Source organism: Camelus ferus, chromosome 1, assembly GCF_009834535.1.
Source record: "Camelus ferus isolate YT-003-E chromosome 1, BCGSAC_Cfer_1.0, whole genome shotgun sequence".
NCBI classification, from domain to species: Eukaryota; Metazoa; Chordata; class Mammalia; order Artiodactyla; family Camelidae; genus Camelus; species Camelus ferus.
The window spans coordinates 102,262,790-102,280,074 of record NC_045696.1 but is presented as its reverse complement, the minus strand read 5'-3'; the positions used below and the strand labels follow the sequence as shown (position 1 = coordinate 102,280,074).

The following is a 17,285-nucleotide window of genomic DNA, read 5'->3' as shown; positions in this document are numbered from 1 at the left end:
TCAATTTTATTAAATTTGTAAGATTTGTTTTATGAACTGGGATATGATCTAGTTTGCTGTATCTGTGTGCACTTGAAAGAATGTGTATTACACTGTTTTTGGGTGGAGTGTTCTATAAATGTCAATTAAATCCAGTTGGTTAATGGTATTGTTCAGTTCTTCTATACTTTTACTGATTTTCTGCCTATTTACTATACCAATTACTTAGGGATGGTATTGCGGTTTCCAACTGTAAGTATGGATTTGTCTATTTTTCCTTTTAGATTTACTGGTTTTTTCTTCATACATTTTAAAGCTATGTTATTAGGTACATACACATCTTATATAGTCATGCCTTCTTGGTAAGTTGACCCTTTTACCACTATGCAATGTCTTTCTTTATCCATGGGTAGTTTTCTTGCTCTGAAGACTATTTTGTCTGATATTAATATGGCCACTCCAGTTTCAGCTTGGTGTTTACATGGTACATCTTTCTTACATCTTTTCCTATTCTTTTATATTTAATTTAACTATATTATTATATTTAAAGTGTGTTTCTTATAGAGAGGATATCAGCATACAGTTAAGTCTTGCTTTTTTGTCCACCATGACAATCTGTTTCTTTGAACCAACATCTTTATATCATTCAAATTTAATATAATTTTCAATATGCTTAGATTTAGATCTACCATCTTATTACTTGTTTTCTGTTTGTTCTTTTGTTCCCCCATCCCCCATTTCCCTCTCTTCCTTTCTTTGGGGTTATTTGAATTTATTTTGTATTCCATATCATCTATTGGATTTTTGACTATACCTTATTGTTTAGAATTTTTAATAGTTGATCTAGAAATTACAATATAAATACTTAATTTTTCACAGTCTACTTACTAATATTTTATCACTTCACGTGGAATGTAGAAAACTTACATCTTACAGGTCCCTTTATATGTTCTCCTTTTACAAAACTCCATAAGACAATGTTAACATTTTTCTTTAAACAATCATACATATTTGAAGTGTCTTAAGGGGAAAAAATAGTCTATTATATTAAACTAATATTTACTATTTTTGTTGTTCTTCCTTTGTTCCTGGTGTTCAAAGTTGCCCTTTAATATCATTTCTTCCACCTGAAGAAATTCCTTTGGCATTTTAATTTTTTTTTAGAGCAAGTCTGCTGGTGAAAAATTCGATTCCCACTTTTGTACAAATTGGATAATATCTAATAATGTGTCTTCAAGCTCACTGACTCTTTCATCTGCCACTCTTTATCTGATTGTTAACCCAATCCAGTAAATTTTTTGTTTTGGTTACTGCATTTTTTGGTTCTAAATTTTCCATTTATTTTTTTTTTTGTAGCTTCTGTTTCCCTGCTGATGTTTTCCCAATTTTTTCATTTGTTTCCATTGTGTTTACTCTCACTTCTTGGGGAATAGTTATAATAGGTGCTTTAAAGACTTGGTCTGTTAAAATCAATATCTGTGTCATCTTGGGTTGATATGTTAGTTGTCTTTGTCTTTACCTTTGTGAAATTTTAAGATTTCCCTGGTTTTCATATGCTGAGTAATTTTGGATTTATTCTAGCAACTTTGAAGATTATGTTAAGTGACTCTGGATTTAGATGTGTTAAGTGACATAGGTTTCCTCTATGAAGAATGTTGATTTTTTTTTATCAGTCAATTAACCACATTAGGTCCAAGACACAAATTCTTACCTGCCTTCTTTTATCTGTGGTTCCAATGTCAGTTCAGTTTCAAAGTCTTTGCAGTGCTATTCATATCTGTTCTGCATGTGTGCCATCCAGTGTCTAGTCTGGGGCCTGAGTGATGCTCTCCCTTGTAGTTCATTTCTCAAAGACTTTGGTGAGCTCTTTAGGGTCAGATACATACTTACACAGCTTGGGGGTGAGCTCAAAAGTTTATATACAATTTTATAGAATCACTTTCTTGTGCTCCCTCCACTCCACAATCTCCTCCACATTTTCTGGCTTTCCAAAGCCCACAACTTTAGTTTTCTTACACTGCTCTGTGTTCCCTATGATTTTTCCATAATATTGGGCCTGCTTTTAAGGTTAAGCAGTGAAAGGATTAAGAGTGAAAAAAGCCCAGTGGGAATTCGTCCCAAGGTCCCAGGACATCAGTTCCTCTGGTTGGAAATTTAGGGGTCTGCCCCACTGTTGCTGCCATCATCACCACTGCTGCCTCAGGTGTGCCTGGCACTGGGATGAGAATGAAGCAAACCCAGGGGATTCCTCTCATCTTCTGATCCACTGGGGTCCTCTTTCCTGTTCCTTATGCCCAAAACAGAGAATTTATTTTGCAGTTCTTTCTGTTTTCCTTGCTGTGCAATTCTGGCCTTTGAACTGCCTTTGAGTTCAGGTCAAGAGATTCCAGAGAGTAAAAAAAAAAATGGGAAATTCACCACTGGTTTAGTAGTACTCCGAATTCTTGTTTCCTTCCCCAATCTGTCTGCTACTATTTGATTTTAAGAGTCCTCAGGTAACTATATACATTCTGTCCAGGGATTTTAATTGCATTCAGTGGAAGAGGCAGAGGGGAATAAGTAATCTTACTCCATCTCGACCAGAACTAGAACCTCCTCCATAGCCTTTTGAATCAAAAGTTTCATGTATTGAATTTAAAATATTTTTTTCAGAATTCATCTACTACCGAAAGTAAAGATACATCTATTACTTTAAGTAAGGCATCTATATTGGGTCTTACTTTATGATAGCAGGCAAAAAAATTCTCTTCAATAGAGCAGAATGTTCATTGTTGGGTAAACTTAATAAATGGGTGAAGCTTATTGATACTGATGTTTTCAAGAGCATGTTGGAGAAGATAAATGAGAACTTGCCTAGTGGAGGGTAGCTGGCAGTTGTGAAGATAAAGACTGTTATCTCTGGAACTGGGAAGATGCTGTATACAGAAAGAAAGCATATGAAAGAGCCCAGATGGCATTGGAAGCAAGTTTAGGAGCCGCTAATTCATGCTTGTTAAGAACCTGGAATTTATTTAGGTCAACAACAGGTTACTAGAGTTATCCAATGTCTTCAATAAAATATGCCAAAGTAGATTGGCTTAAGCAATACATAAAAGTTCTGAAACTTTTTTAGAAGAACCCACAGAAAACAGAACATAATTTTCAGTGGTAATTATAGGTAAGAAACACTAAGTGTAAGTTTATATTCAAATGGATAAACTGGTTTTCCATGTTTCATGTCAGAGGGTATTTCTTGGGCTTGGCAATTAATACAAATCGATACAAAATATACAAATTGGTACAAACTCAATGCAAAATAATAACCCAATGCAAATCAATGATGTGGTGCAAATTAAATACCTGAAAAGATTCTAAGCAAGGATTATTATGTTAAGAAGAAAATAGAAGCATGCTCTAGAAAGAATCTTTCTGAGCTGTGGTATAAATTTAATGCTTTTTGTGAGCATTTGTCTTTAAGAGGTTTATCATTTTGACTGCAGAAATAGGAGCTGCCTGTAAAATTGATGAGTCCAGTCACTACATAAAATGAACTAAGCTCCCCAGAGACTCTTTCTTTATATTTCCCATGTAAGCCATGCTTTCACAAATACAATTAATTAGTAACACTTTATGTATATGTATGTGTGTATATATATGCCATAGGCAGTAAAAGAGTGGATAAGAAAAGGTTCGTATGTGGTCATTTGGGTATTGTTAAAGCAACATTTGTTGAGTACTTACTGTGTGCTCTAAATTTATACATGTAATTCTTAATTCATGTAACAATCCAAAGAGGTAGGTATTATTATTATTCCAATTTTACAGAGAAGGAAATTGAAGCATAGAGAGGTTGAATTTATTGCTCAAGTTCCCACAGCTAGTAAGAGAGGGAGACAGGGTTGAGCCCCACACCGTCCACCTCCAAAGTGTGTGTGCTGATTTACTACATTAATATACCACTGAAGCAAGTTGTTAAACATGCAAGAGACTTTGGATGCTAGAAAGAAAACCAAACAGAACACAGCTAGTGAGGGAACATGATTATATGTATGATTCCATTTTATTAAATTGATATTTCCTCACCTCAGCAATACAAGAAGTCTGTAGGTAAGCAGGTATATTTAAGTGTTATTGTTTAAGATTAAAAAAATATTACTAAAAATAGTTCTCTCTTTACCTCTGTCTATATCCCCATGATGGCTGTTATTAAAAATTTTGTAACCAGTGGGTATATATGGTAAAGAAATCATTCTAGGATGACATAAAATGGGATGGGCCCTAAACCCCAAATAAAATTTAAACTCTTAACTAAAATAATGATAGTTGAGATCTTGCACTATCTACAAGTTATTAACTCTGCAACGGACACAGGGCAGTTTGTGCAATTTTTTTGTTTGATCTGTGGGTGGAAGAGGCCGACAGCTGGCTTACTTGGGATTCCAAATGGGGTTGGAAGATGAGCCTGAGGGTAATAAATTCCTCTAATTCCAAATTCCTATAATTGAGGAAGACAAACTTCCCCGCTTGGCTACCTTAGATCAGGGCTGGCCTTGTTTACCTTTAACTTTTCTAGGTCAAAGAGAAAAATCTGCACTGAAAAATGTCTGTGCTGTGTAAGTCAAACCAATCACTCATGATGGATGAAGATTTCCTGTGTTTCTTTTTAACAGGCCTGTCTTGGTTATAAAAGTACATCTCTTTTTCCTCCAGAGGATTTGTTAATCACGGTAGATTGCAGAGAAAGCTCATTTATTTAGGGTGGCAGAAGAATGAACTAGCTGGGACTGCAGGCCCTGGGCTCAGGCTGCCTCGGCTTGGAGTCTGACTCTGCAGCTTGACAGTGGGACCCCGAGCCACTTCTCCCGGCCTCAGGCATCCTAAGATGTCGCTACGACTATCATCCCCACTTGATAGATTAGAGGCTGGGTCACAGGGAGGTTTGTGCCTTGCACCTTATTATCTAATATCTAGCACAGAGTAAATAGTCAATAAAAGCTGGCTATTACTCTTTAAGACATAAGCAGCAAAAATCTTGAAGCTGTAGACATCCTCTTGATGAGGGCACTTTCTCATTATCATCTGGAATACAGGTTCTGAATTGCTCTGCTGTGCAAGGCTTTCTGTACTGTGATTCAGATATTTTGAAGAGATGAGTCCAGCATTACTATCTGGGAGAAGCCAGGAAAGGTTTGTACTGTTGTATGGGCTCCGTTCTCATGAGATTTGTTAACCCCATGTGATGCTCTACTCTAAACTAAGGATGGGGTTATCACCCTAAATTAATTACCACTGCCTGAAAGCTCTGCCTTATTGGGTTTTGAGGCTTATTTGTGAGCATGTATGATCATTTGGTAGATAATACTGTTTACTGGCCTCTGTAGGGCAAAGCCTGACACTTTGATCCCTTGTTTCCTGGCCAACAGCAGAGCTAGTCCTTGGAGACTGGGGGTTGGGTTTTTCTCACCACCAGTATTAATGTATTTTACAGAAGAGAGGAGATTTGAATTCTAATCAAGAAACCATTCTACTTTCTTTTACATGAAAATCTCCAAAATAATACAGGAAGAATCTTCTTTTTCTCTAGAACTTTAAGAAACAAAGACCTGTGATTTATTTCAAATGCTGAATTAAAAATATCTTGTTATTATTTAAAAAAAAACAGCTTTAGGACAAGAAATTTGAATGTGCTTAGGACAAGACTTTACCGATGGAGAATTTGTTTCCTATGTAAAGATCATTCTGAGTTTCTCTAAGCATGAGGTCATTGCTGTTTTGAAGTTATTTCTATCAAAGTGCAATTCATACTAATATTATCAATTTTTACCTTATATAAAACATTTTATCTACATCTTACTGTGGTAGTTTGCAGCTGAATAGCAAATTTTATAGGGATTGAAAAAATAGCTCAAGTACATACCTAATAATTTAAGAGGAAAAAATCTAGAAAAAAAATCAAGAAGGGAAGACAATGTAAAGTGTATAAATAAATCATAACCAAGTGAGGATGTCTGAGTTCATTCAACATCACATTTGCATTCTTGCTCCTTGGGTTTCCCTTTATGTGTCATTTTATTAAAGCTCCAATTTACTTACATTGTGGTATTTTATGGAAAGAGTCAGACATGAAAGTTAGTTAATGAGATGTTGCTCTGTAAACAAGCAAAGTCTTGCTAAATATAGTGTAAGTGATGGACAACTATCATTGAAAAGCTATAATAAGATTGAGGATTTCTTTGATAGCATTATAAACCATGACAGGGAAGTGGAGCATAAGACGGTGTCACTGTAACATGGTCAAACCAAATTTATGTCATGCTTGTGTGTGTGTTTGCACACACACTAACTTATGGTCCTGTTCTTTTATGTTTATTCTATTATGTTCTATTTCCCTCCCATTGATGAATGCACAGTGGCATTTTCTCCTCAAGTGAGCACCTGCTTCCTTCTGGTATAGGTCCTAAAATATGTGAACTGAAGGCTCAGGTGTTCTTGGCCTTGGGCAACCCCAGCCAAATCTGACAGTATTTAATACCAGCCCCATCTCCATGTGGGGTTATAAGTCTAAACCAGTGGTTCTCAAAATGTGCCTAGAACCAGCAGCATCAGTGTTACCTGGAATGGGTTTGAAATGCAAGTTCTTGGGCCCTGACCCAGACCTACTTGATCAGAAGCTCTGGGGCAAGGGCCCAGTAATCTGAGGTTTAATGGCCCCTCCCAGTGGTTCTGATGTTCATTAAAGTTTGAGAGCTTTTGGTCTTAACTCGGTCCTCCTGCCCTGTGTCCTGTCTGCCTGGGTTGACTTCCTGGGTACACACATCCTTATAAACCTCACTTATCCCCCTCTGATTTCCTCATGACCAGATCTCTGGTCTCTCTAACTGGGTTTCTGCCTGACTTCAGATTAACACTAGTTCCCAGCTGGGACTTCCACCTGGCCTGCTAGACTGGAGCCCTGTTGGCTCCCTTCCCTAAATACATCAGGGTCCTGCTTTCACTGCTCTCCCCTCCTGGCTGGTGGGCAAGTCTGGCACTGAATCAGCAGGGCCATTTGGGGCCAGTTCTCACTGAGGCATCCATGACCTGGCAACTCCATGCTGTGCCCCTAGCAGGCCATAAGGCCATAATAATACTGGCCTAAGATGACCTCCAGGCCCCTCTCGTGTGGGCACTATGGTTGACATTACTATGTTTTTTTATTAGGCTCTGTTTTATAACCTGAATAATCTCTCTAATCTGCCAAAACCCCCACTGTTATATTACCCTCTCCCTGCTGACCCAGACATCAAGAGACTGCATAAGCTATGACATCTATTTGAAGCCAATGGATACGTTTGGAAAACACCATAGGAGAGCTAGGTAAACACTCTAAGGTAAAACATGTTATTGATTTGGGGACAACCTCTTTAAGCGTAAAAAGAAAGACAACAGTAGAAAATAAGTTATATTTGAATTACTTCAAGAAAAATGTTGACATCACTACTTTATATTCTGAATATTTGAATTTACCTGATAGAGCCTTCAATATGTTTATCTGCTGGGGATTGGTCTCCTCTAACTCCTGCTTTCCAAGTCCTAATTTTTCTATGCATGGATCCACCTACTGAATTTTACTTTCCAGAAACCCGAACACATCATTATCTTACTATCAGTTTACATGGGACCCAACACTATAGCATTTAATGTCATATTTGTGCTCATCCAGAGCACTGTGAAAGAAATTACAGGTCACATTTTGCCTGGAAAATTGTCCAGTGAGCATTTCAAAGCTCTCTCCATTTCAACCTTTGGTCAAAGTCCTTTTTTGTGTTTAGTAATATTCACAGTACTTTAAGGGGTCCTTTTCCCCCCCATGAATATGGCTTAATGCATAGCAACTTGGCCTAGTTTAGACATAAGCTTTCTTATACTAAATTCATGAGCCCTGTTTCTGCTTCTATTTGTCAAATAGATAGAAATTTGTCAGTAAAAGCCTAAAAAAAGGAATTTACTTGTGTGGTTATGTTCATTTAATTTTTTCACGTAGCAATTATTTATTCAGTTCTGCCATGTGCCAGGCACTGCACTGGTGCTCGAATAACAGAGTCCTTGTCTGGAAGAATTTTCTTGGAAGTCCCTTTCCAGTCAGATGGATCTTTTCCTGCCACATGTAGTAGGTACAGATTTGCCTAACAGAGAATGGGTGGGGACCAGGGAGGGGCTGCTTGATCATCAAGATATATGGCTTTGGGAAGTGAAATGTGATTTACGTAAAGCACTGTTACATTCTGGGAGAATGAGGACCCAGGTCAAAGAAACACTTAAATAAAGACAAGAACATTTTACAACAGATTTACCCCTTTTCACAATTGGCACCAGCTGTTCATTTTTCATCAAATTGTCTACTCCCTGAATACTTCAGTTTTATGGCAGTCATCTCCCCAGCACTGCTCATTGGAGGGCCCCTGATGGAAGCCTTGACCCCATCTTCCTTTGAGAAATTGTCTAGTCTGTGTCTATAGCATCCCTCGGGCTAAATATATGGCTCACTAATCAAATACATTTAAGCATTTCCTGTGTCCCTAATTCTATCCTAAGTGCTGTGAGGAATTAAAAATAAAACAAATTCATTTTCTCCTTGGTATTACAGCTTTTTCTGTATTAATCTCTTTGGATCATGAAGATCTTGAGGCCAAGACCTGGGTCTTACTCAATTTTGGAAACTCCATAGCATATCAGATTGTACTCAATAAATGTGGCTGGAGGGAAGATATCATAGATAAATAAATTCATTCCTAGGGACAGACTGGAAACAGACATCATCCGAGATTTCTAGAACTCTTGGAAAAGTTCAGTTCTATTGGTGATGGGTCATGTTGTTTCACCTTGTCTGCTTTACCCCCGGGGAAGTTAGTGGACAGACATGCCGTTGCACTCTGGACCAAGTCAGCAACACAAGAACAGCAGTGCAGGCATGCCTCGTCATGATTTCCTTCGTCAAGCAGCGTCACTCACCTGATCTGAAGCCAAGTCAGCATGGGGGTCGTTCCTCCCCCAAACACCCAGACTGTGAAGAACACGAGGAGCAGCGTGGTGGAAAACATCATTTGTTTGGGCTGAGATTCTGTGTTCCGAATAGCTAAGGCAAAGGCGATCGCTCCTCGCAAACCTTACAGGAAAAACCAAAAAAAGGAAATAAGGATCCGCATGAGTCTCGTTCTCATTTCATTGAATTTATCTTTACAGTTTATTGAGAAACACAATCACTTTTTAAAATTAAACTTTTTATTTTGGGATAATTGTAGAGTCACAGGCAGCTGCAAGAAATAATAGAGACTTGCTGTATGCCCTTTTCTCACTCCCCCCACCCCGTGATAACGTCTTTCAAAACTCTAGTACAAGACTGCAACCAGGATTTGACACTGATACAGTCAAGATTCAGTGCATTTCCATCACCACAAAGATCCCTCACTTTGCCCTTTTATCACCACACCTACTCCTCTCCCACAAACTCCCTCCTTAACATCTGGCACCCAGTAATCAATTTCTATAATTTTCCCATTTCAAGAATGTTATATAAATGGAATCATGAAATATGTAGCCTTTTGGGATTGGTTTTTTTTTTTTTTTTTTCCCACCCGGCATAATTCTCTGGATAGTCAGCCAGGTTGCCTAATGTATTGATTGTTTGTTCCTTTTTATTGTCTAGCAGTATTTCCATGGTATGGATGTTCCACCGTTTGTTTAACCATCATCTGTTAAAGGACATCTGGGTAGTTTCCAGGTTTTGGCTATTACAAATAAGGCTGCTGTATGTGTGAACATAAGTTTTCATCTCTCTGAGATAAATGCCCAGGAGTGCAATCACTGAGTTATTCATTATTTGCATATTTTTAAAAGAAATTACCAAACTTTCCCAGAATGGCTATACCATTTCACATTCCCGCCAGCGATATATGTCATTCAGTTTCTCTGCACCTTTACCCACATTTAGTGTCGTCACTATTTTTATTTTAGCATTTTTCTGTTGGTGTTGAATATTTGTTAATGTGCTCATTTGTTATCTGTATATGCTCTTGGGTGAAATGGCTCATGTCGTTATCTCATTTTCTAATTGGATTGTTGGATTTTTGATTGTTAAATTTGGAGAGGTCTTTATATGGTCTAGATAACAGTCCTTTGTTGGGTATGTAGTTTGCAAATATTCCCTCCACTTTGTAGCTTTTTACTGTTAAAACCTAATCTGTTGATTTTCCCTTTTATGAATCATCTGAAGTCAAGTCTAAGAAGTCTTTACTTAGCTCTAGATCCCAAAGATTTTTCCCTGTTTAAAATTGTTTTCCTAAAAGTTATATAGCTTTACATTTTGCATCTATGTCCATGCTCTTTTGAGTTAATTCTGGTATAAAGGGCAAGGTGTAGGCTGAGGATCATTTTTTTTTCTTTTTTTTGCCTATGGATGTTTAATTACTCTGTTGAATTGCTTTTGCACTTTTGTCAATAATCAGTTGGGTATATCTGTGTGGTTCTATTCTTGGGTTCTCTATTCTGTTCCACTGATCTATGTGTCCTATCCCTTTTAATGGTACATTGTCATATTTATTCTGGGTAACCTTTAATGACAGAGAGACTGGTTCTTATATTTCATTTTCAAAATAGTTTTAACTATTTTAGATCTTTTGCCCTTCCATAAAATTTTAAAAAGAATATTGTCTGTATTTACAAAAAAACTTTCTGGGCACAAGTACTTTTTAAAAATTGAATGTGTTAGACAACAAGAGAAAAGCTTATTGGAACACTGAAAATTAATAAATAATTAAATAACATTTAAGATTTACTCCAGCCTGATAAGACACTTTTACAAAGACTATAATCTAAGCTGATCTATGAAAACCTGCTTTATTTGTTTATTTTTCTTCTTTAATAACAATATCTAATGAATTTTTATGAATATATTAAGTGTATTTGTAAGAAGAGGTATTAAAGATTAAATTGCTAAAATTTCAAATCAAAGTGTGATGACATAAAAACAGATGTAGATTTCAAAGCAGAGGAAATAAAAGCACAAGTAGTAAAGTAAAAATGTTAAAATGGACAGTCTGTCTCGGGTAACACAAAACTTACAAGACATTTACACGCTCTGTTATACCATGTAACAGGGGAGATAAACATTTATAATGACATCAAGTATAAGTCAAAGAGGTAGTGATTCTGTTATTTTTTATAGGAAGGTTCAAGTCATATACAAAAATTGTCAATGGTCCACTCTTTATAATATTTACTGTATCATTTAGGTTTCTACATTTCCAAATTTTTATTCATACATTAAAAGACTTTCAGACATTGGATATAGGGGAGGATGAGGAACACTACAAGCACTTTGGTTTTTACCCTTGGATTAGCAGCTTAGACTACAATGCTCCTTTCTTAACTCCACACTGAGAATATCCAAGAGACAAGTGACATAATACAAGATCAAGAGGATTCGACTAGAGATTTAATGTATTTTGCCTGAAACAAGGAAGCTTCAGAAAGAGAGGGGAACATGCACTCTGATTATAAAATTACCTTCAAGGAACAAAATGTAATGGAGGAAGAAAATTATTCTAAATCTCCATGTAGACAAGGAAATGGCCCAAAGATAAGGAAGATAACATTTGAAGTAGATATTAATAAAAAAAAAAGTTCTTATACATCAGAAATTCTGAACACATAGATGATTGTACTCAGGAAGGAAAGTTTCCCACCAGAGATGTTCAAGCACTCAGACCCAGCTGAGGACAAGAGAGTGGGGATATTAATAACCCTTAATACTGGAGAATATTTCAATAATGTCTCCAGGAAATACAAATGGTGTCATTAGGAAACGAGAATCGAAGGAAACAGTTTTGCAACAGCCTTCTGTATCTGAGGAGAAAATGTATAGGTGAAGGTAAAGCTCCTAGCACTGTTTAATTGGTACAAGCTTGGAGACAGAAGGTGATCTTTCCATTTTCTCTTTTCCTTAAGCTCACATTGCCAGAAATGCTCATAAAGCAGCATCGCCCCACATTAAGTGGTGTGTATTAGAAACGCTGAGTGATGAGGCTCTAAGTATTTATTTTCGCTTTGTTGAATATTCGTGTGTATGTGTGTGTTGGTTTATCTTTTGTTTTTACTTTGAATTTTGTGAGAAAGAAAAGAATAGAGACTGGAATAAAAGTTAAAAGTTGCTGTATCATGCTTATGGTAAACTTTCCATGTTAGATATCAAGGGCAAGGAAGGACATAATGTATCTTTCTAAATATGTTTAACACTGTACTGTTATTATGTGAAACTAGCGTAACTAGGTTCTTAAATCTAAATTATCTATTCATGGGCAGTTCTTGTTTTAAAAACATACTCAGAAGATATCTGTTTACACACTACTGTATAAAAAAGATAAACAACAAAGACCTACTATATAGCACAGGGACCTACATTCAATATCTTGCCATAACCTATAATGGAAAGTAATCTGGAAAAGAAAAAAATATATATATCTATAACTGAATCACTTTGCTGTTCACCTGAAACATTATAAATCAACAATACTTCAATTAAAAAAGTAAAAAATAAATAAAAATTAAAAAAATAAAAAGTTGAATCAAAAAAAGATAACCATTATTCTGACTTCTAAAAAATCTATATCCTATATATAAAACTCTCTATATTTACAGGAGATGCAATACGGAGATCTCTGAAAAAAAAAAGAAGAAGAAGAAGAAGAAAGAAAAGTGCAGCCACTTCCTTGTACTTGTGGCATATTAAGGAACATTGCTAATTAGAACCAACTCCAAGATGGCCCTACAAGAGGATGCCTTCTCCATATAATGACCACTTAAAAAACCACAAAACAATGTATGTTTTGGAGAAGAGAGCATATGTCTGTAGCCCTGGCCACATGTGGCAAATATGGTACATGCCACCTGTGAGATGGCCTGGTAGCACGGGAAGCCTGGAATGGAGCAAGGTGAGGTCACTAAGTGGACAAAGTGAAGCAATTTAGAACTCCACATAAGGACGATTGCCTATGTACCACTCATCCTTTATGATTCCAAAGTTACTGATTATACATTTGGAGCCTAGAAAATTGTCAAGTTAATGGCCATTCATTGCTCCATTTGAGACATGCGTCTTAGTCTGCCATAACAAAATACCTTCATCTGGGTAGCTTCAGCAACAGAAATTTCTTTCCGGCCGTTGTGGAGGCTGGGATGTGTAAGATGAGGATGCCAGCATGGCCAAGTTCTGTCCGAGCCATCTCTGGCTTGCAGAAGGCCGCCTGCTTGTTGTGCAAGAGCAGGCTCAGTGGTGTCTCTTCTATTAAGGGCCTTAATCTCATCATAGGGTTCCCACCCTTCTAACCTCATTTAAACCTAATTATCTCCCAAAGTCTCCATCTCCAAATAACATCATATTGGAAGTTAGGGCTTCAGCTTATGAGTTTGAGGGGGACACAATTCAGGCTAGAGTAGTATGTGTTGGTTATCTGCTGTGTGGAGGTTCTGGGCACACTTCTCCTGTCTTCTTCACACCGCAGATTTGGGAAACAGAGGACTTTAGGATTGAAATAAATTACTTAGGCTGCCAGCAAAACACCAGAAATGAAAGATTAGTATTGACTTAGGAGTTTCTTTTAGCAAAACACTATTTCCAAAGAACACATGCCATTTTGCTTAAAAAACAGGTAATTCAGAACTCACTGTCAAAACTTACACTTTGGTTTGTGTCATGGATATGTTGACTCTGGTTTTACCTTTCTTTTTCTCTTTGTTTTGGCCAACTAAAGGACAGAACTCTATACTTTTGGGGACTGATAGACTATACCATTTCATTTTAGATGGGTTTAGATGTTCAGAGACTTGACATATTTCACATACTCAGTTGGAAAAGTTAGCATCATCTTGGGGAATAAAAGAATTACCTGCAATTAAAAGTGGTTTCATTTAAAATTGGCCTCTAAGGGATTCTTATGTTAATTATATTGATGTTCTATTCATAACAATAGAAGACTATTGAACCAAGGAAAGCTTTCAGGCAAGGACCCCTGCTGCAGAAAATGTGTAGCTTCCTGTTTATCTTTAAACAGCAAAGGTGAAACTAAATCTGTTATAAATTTGCAAATGTGTTCTAAATGGGTGAAGGTCATATATAGCTGCATTTAAATTACAGGAATTTTAAGTACCCTCTCAGGCATTTTTATTGAAGGTGCGAAGCAACAGTCAAACCCTCAACTTCTACTAAGCACATGTTACCCAAGACACGGTAGGAGAATGCTATGATGAAGAAGCTTAGGTTCCTCTGTACCATGATTCACAGTCCCCTCAAAATGACTCTTTTAATAGGTAAACTATGATGAAGAGTATTAGGGGTATAAAGAGCATGCTTTGCATGTATAGTCTGATGACAGGCCCAAATCATGACCATTGTCAGCGAACGTGCAATGTTCAAGGCGCTGAAATCAATGGTGGGGTAAAGAGATCTTTGCATACATGGTTTTCTATACTTGAATCATTTTTCCCCCATCCAATTTCTCTCTGGTTCTTTCTCCTTTAACCCTCACCCAAATTTTACCTAATTCCAACTGCTCTTCAGAGCTCAGCGAGCCTCTGATTTCTCTATGCAGCCTCCTCTGAGGCCTGGGCCTTGGTTGGGCTAACTTATATTCCTAGTACAACCTGTGCTCAGCCTATCAGGGGACTTATGACTTTACATTGTAATTGGCTGGCTCTTTGTTTATCCACGACACTTAGAGCAATGCTAAGCACATAGTAGGTGCTCAATAAATATTTGCTGAACAAGTCAATGAAGGGATGAATGTTCTAATTCTTCATGATTCTAGATTATATGTGAAAAACCTCTTAGTTTAATGGAATGGTTGAGTGATTATTTCTGCAAGTTTGGCTTCTGTTCTTTTATTTTTTACTGAGACCCTTAAAGCCTTGTATTGACAGTCAAAAGACCTGGGATCTGTTCTCAGGCCTGTCTGACAGGTTGCATGATCATAAGCAGGTTGCTTCATCTGGATCTGTGTTGTCTCATCACTAAATAGAGGTTTTAAGACTAGCTTATGGTCTTTAGCCAGAAGTGCCCATCAGAATGACACTTACAAATACAGGTAGTCACTCATGCTAGTGTCCTGCCTCTAGAGATGTGGATTCAGCAAAATGAGTTAACAGATAGCTCAGGCTCCTCTCCCTTCCCTCTGTACCACCTTGGTCTAAGGCCCATCACCTCTCATGACCTCTGACTGTGCCCTTGACCAACATTCTGGTCTCTTGGCCTCACAGCCCCCATCCTTTCCTCCTTCTAGACTATTGATGTCCTTCTGAACATTTTCCTCAAACTCTAGCTGTATGAGGTTGTGATCTGACCCAGTAACCACAAGTGGCTTCCTATAGCCCACAGAAACCTTTCAATCAGAACTACATTCTGCTTTTCCTGTCTACCTCCTCTTGTCCACTGAGAACTTTTCATACCAACAATGTGGTTTCCTTTCTCTCCATAAACAATTGTTATCCTTGCCTCTGTGCTGTGACCCCACCGTTAACCCCTTGTTTTACTTCTTTCTGCCTCTATTCCATCCCATGAAGTTTTCCAGGAATACTCCAGTCCATATTGTTTTCTGTTTCTTGGAAATCCTATAAAACATATTGCTCACACCACTCGTATTATTCAATGATAGTCTGAGATGAGTCAGTAGCTTAATGTGATTTCTTCTTTATCCTTAATTCTTAATCTTTTAAAAGGTTGGAATTACTTCTTCTTTACACAGTTCTTGTATCTCTCATAGTACCCAAAACATGAAATTCAGCAAATGCTTTTGAATTGAATGATTACAGTAGTTTCAGATCCTCTAGATATTAGATGGTGGTATTCATGTATAAATTCATTCATTCTTTCATTTATTCAGGCTCCAGGGGACAGAAGAAGTCAAGAAAGTCTCTGCCTTAAAGGAGCTTCCAGACTAGTTGAAAAAAAAGAAAAGAAAAGAAAAAAGTATGGAAGGTGCTATGAGGAAAACTAAAGCACAGTAAGAAGATAGAGACTGTGTTTATGTGAAGGGTAGGGGTGTTTAGGAAAGCTGTTTTGGTAAAGTGACATTTGAGCATAGACTGTAATAGAATGAGGGAGAGGCCATGTATATCTGGAAGAAAGACATTTCAGGCTTTTGGAATAGTAAGTGTAAAGGCCCTGGGGCAGGGATGTACTTGACATGTTCAAGTTGCAGCAAAGTGGCTGGTGTGGCTGGAATGGAATACATGTGGGGGGTGGGAGAAGGATGTGGATGGAGATAATGCCAAATTGGTAACTGAGCCAGATCATGTTGGGCTCTTAGAACAACAGACTTTTGAGATGAAATACTTTTGGAAGGTTTTTGGCAGGGTAGTGATAAGATCCATTCTATGTTTAAAAGGTTTTGTCTGGCTCTGCTATGAAAAACAGACCTCCAGGACAGAGGTAGGAGGTCAGTGCTGCTGCATTAATCCAGGGAAGAAGTGAAAGTGAATCAGAACAGGTTGGTAGCGTGGTAATGCTGGAATAACATCAAAGGTCCACAAGCTAATGGGTTGGACGAGGGGTATGAGATGAAGAGAGAACTCCAAGAGCTAATGGAGTTGAGCTGAGCTACTGGAAGAAATGGGGGAAACTGTGAAAGGAGCATGTTTGGGTGTAAGGTAGGGAGAGGTCCAGGGTTATGTTCTGGCCATGTGAAGTCCAAGATACTTATTAGTCATACAAGTGGAGAACTTGAGTGGGTGGTTGGATCCAAGAATCTGGAGTTCAGGGGAGAGGGTACAATCTTTTTACTGGAGAGAGTGGGAAGATAGGAAGAAAGTTTGGTTTGAAAGCGTGAAAAGATAAATTTTATTTTAAAGCAAGTTTGATCTTGCTTCAAGGCCTTTGTACATGCTGCTTCTCCCACTTCGAGGGCTCCTCCCAGGCTGCCCCCGACTGCTCCTCCTCATCTCAGTCCTAGGAAGGCTGCCCTGAACATGCCATCTAAGTGCCCCCCACTCTAACTCATGTCTTTTTTGCATGTCTATAACTACACTTATCACCATCTGAAATTATATGTTTACTTTTTAACCTTTAAGACCTGTGTCCCTCCACAAGAAAGCGAGCCTGGTGACAGCAGGCCCAGGGCCAGGATGCTGCCTGTCATAGAGCAGGCCCTCTCTAAGCACTGCATGAATGCATGAATGAACGATGAGGGAAAGGCCATATTTTGCATTTGAAACCGAACTGGAACCCAAAGGAAAGCGAGCAGTAGTGCGACAGAGATGCAGAAATGTCCCTGAGAAACTGACCCATTCTTTAAAAGAAA

At 37.8% G+C, this 17,285-nt stretch overlaps 1 protein-coding gene across 6 annotated transcripts in view; it reads right to left on the bottom strand.

Annotated features, from left to right (window-relative positions):
• The window catches only part of SLC9A9 (solute carrier family 9 member A9), a 607,055-nt gene that overhangs the window by 163,778 nt on the left and 425,992 nt on the right, over nt 1-17,285 (bottom strand). For all 6 annotated transcript variants that reach the window (XM_032486920.1, XM_032486926.1, XM_032486909.1 and 3 more), the window contains one exon: nt 8,950-9,103. In XM_032486920.1, coding sequence (XP_032342811.1) covers nt 8,950-9,103 — 154 coding nt within the window. The remainder of the gene's footprint in view (nt 1-8,949; nt 9,104-17,285) is intronic.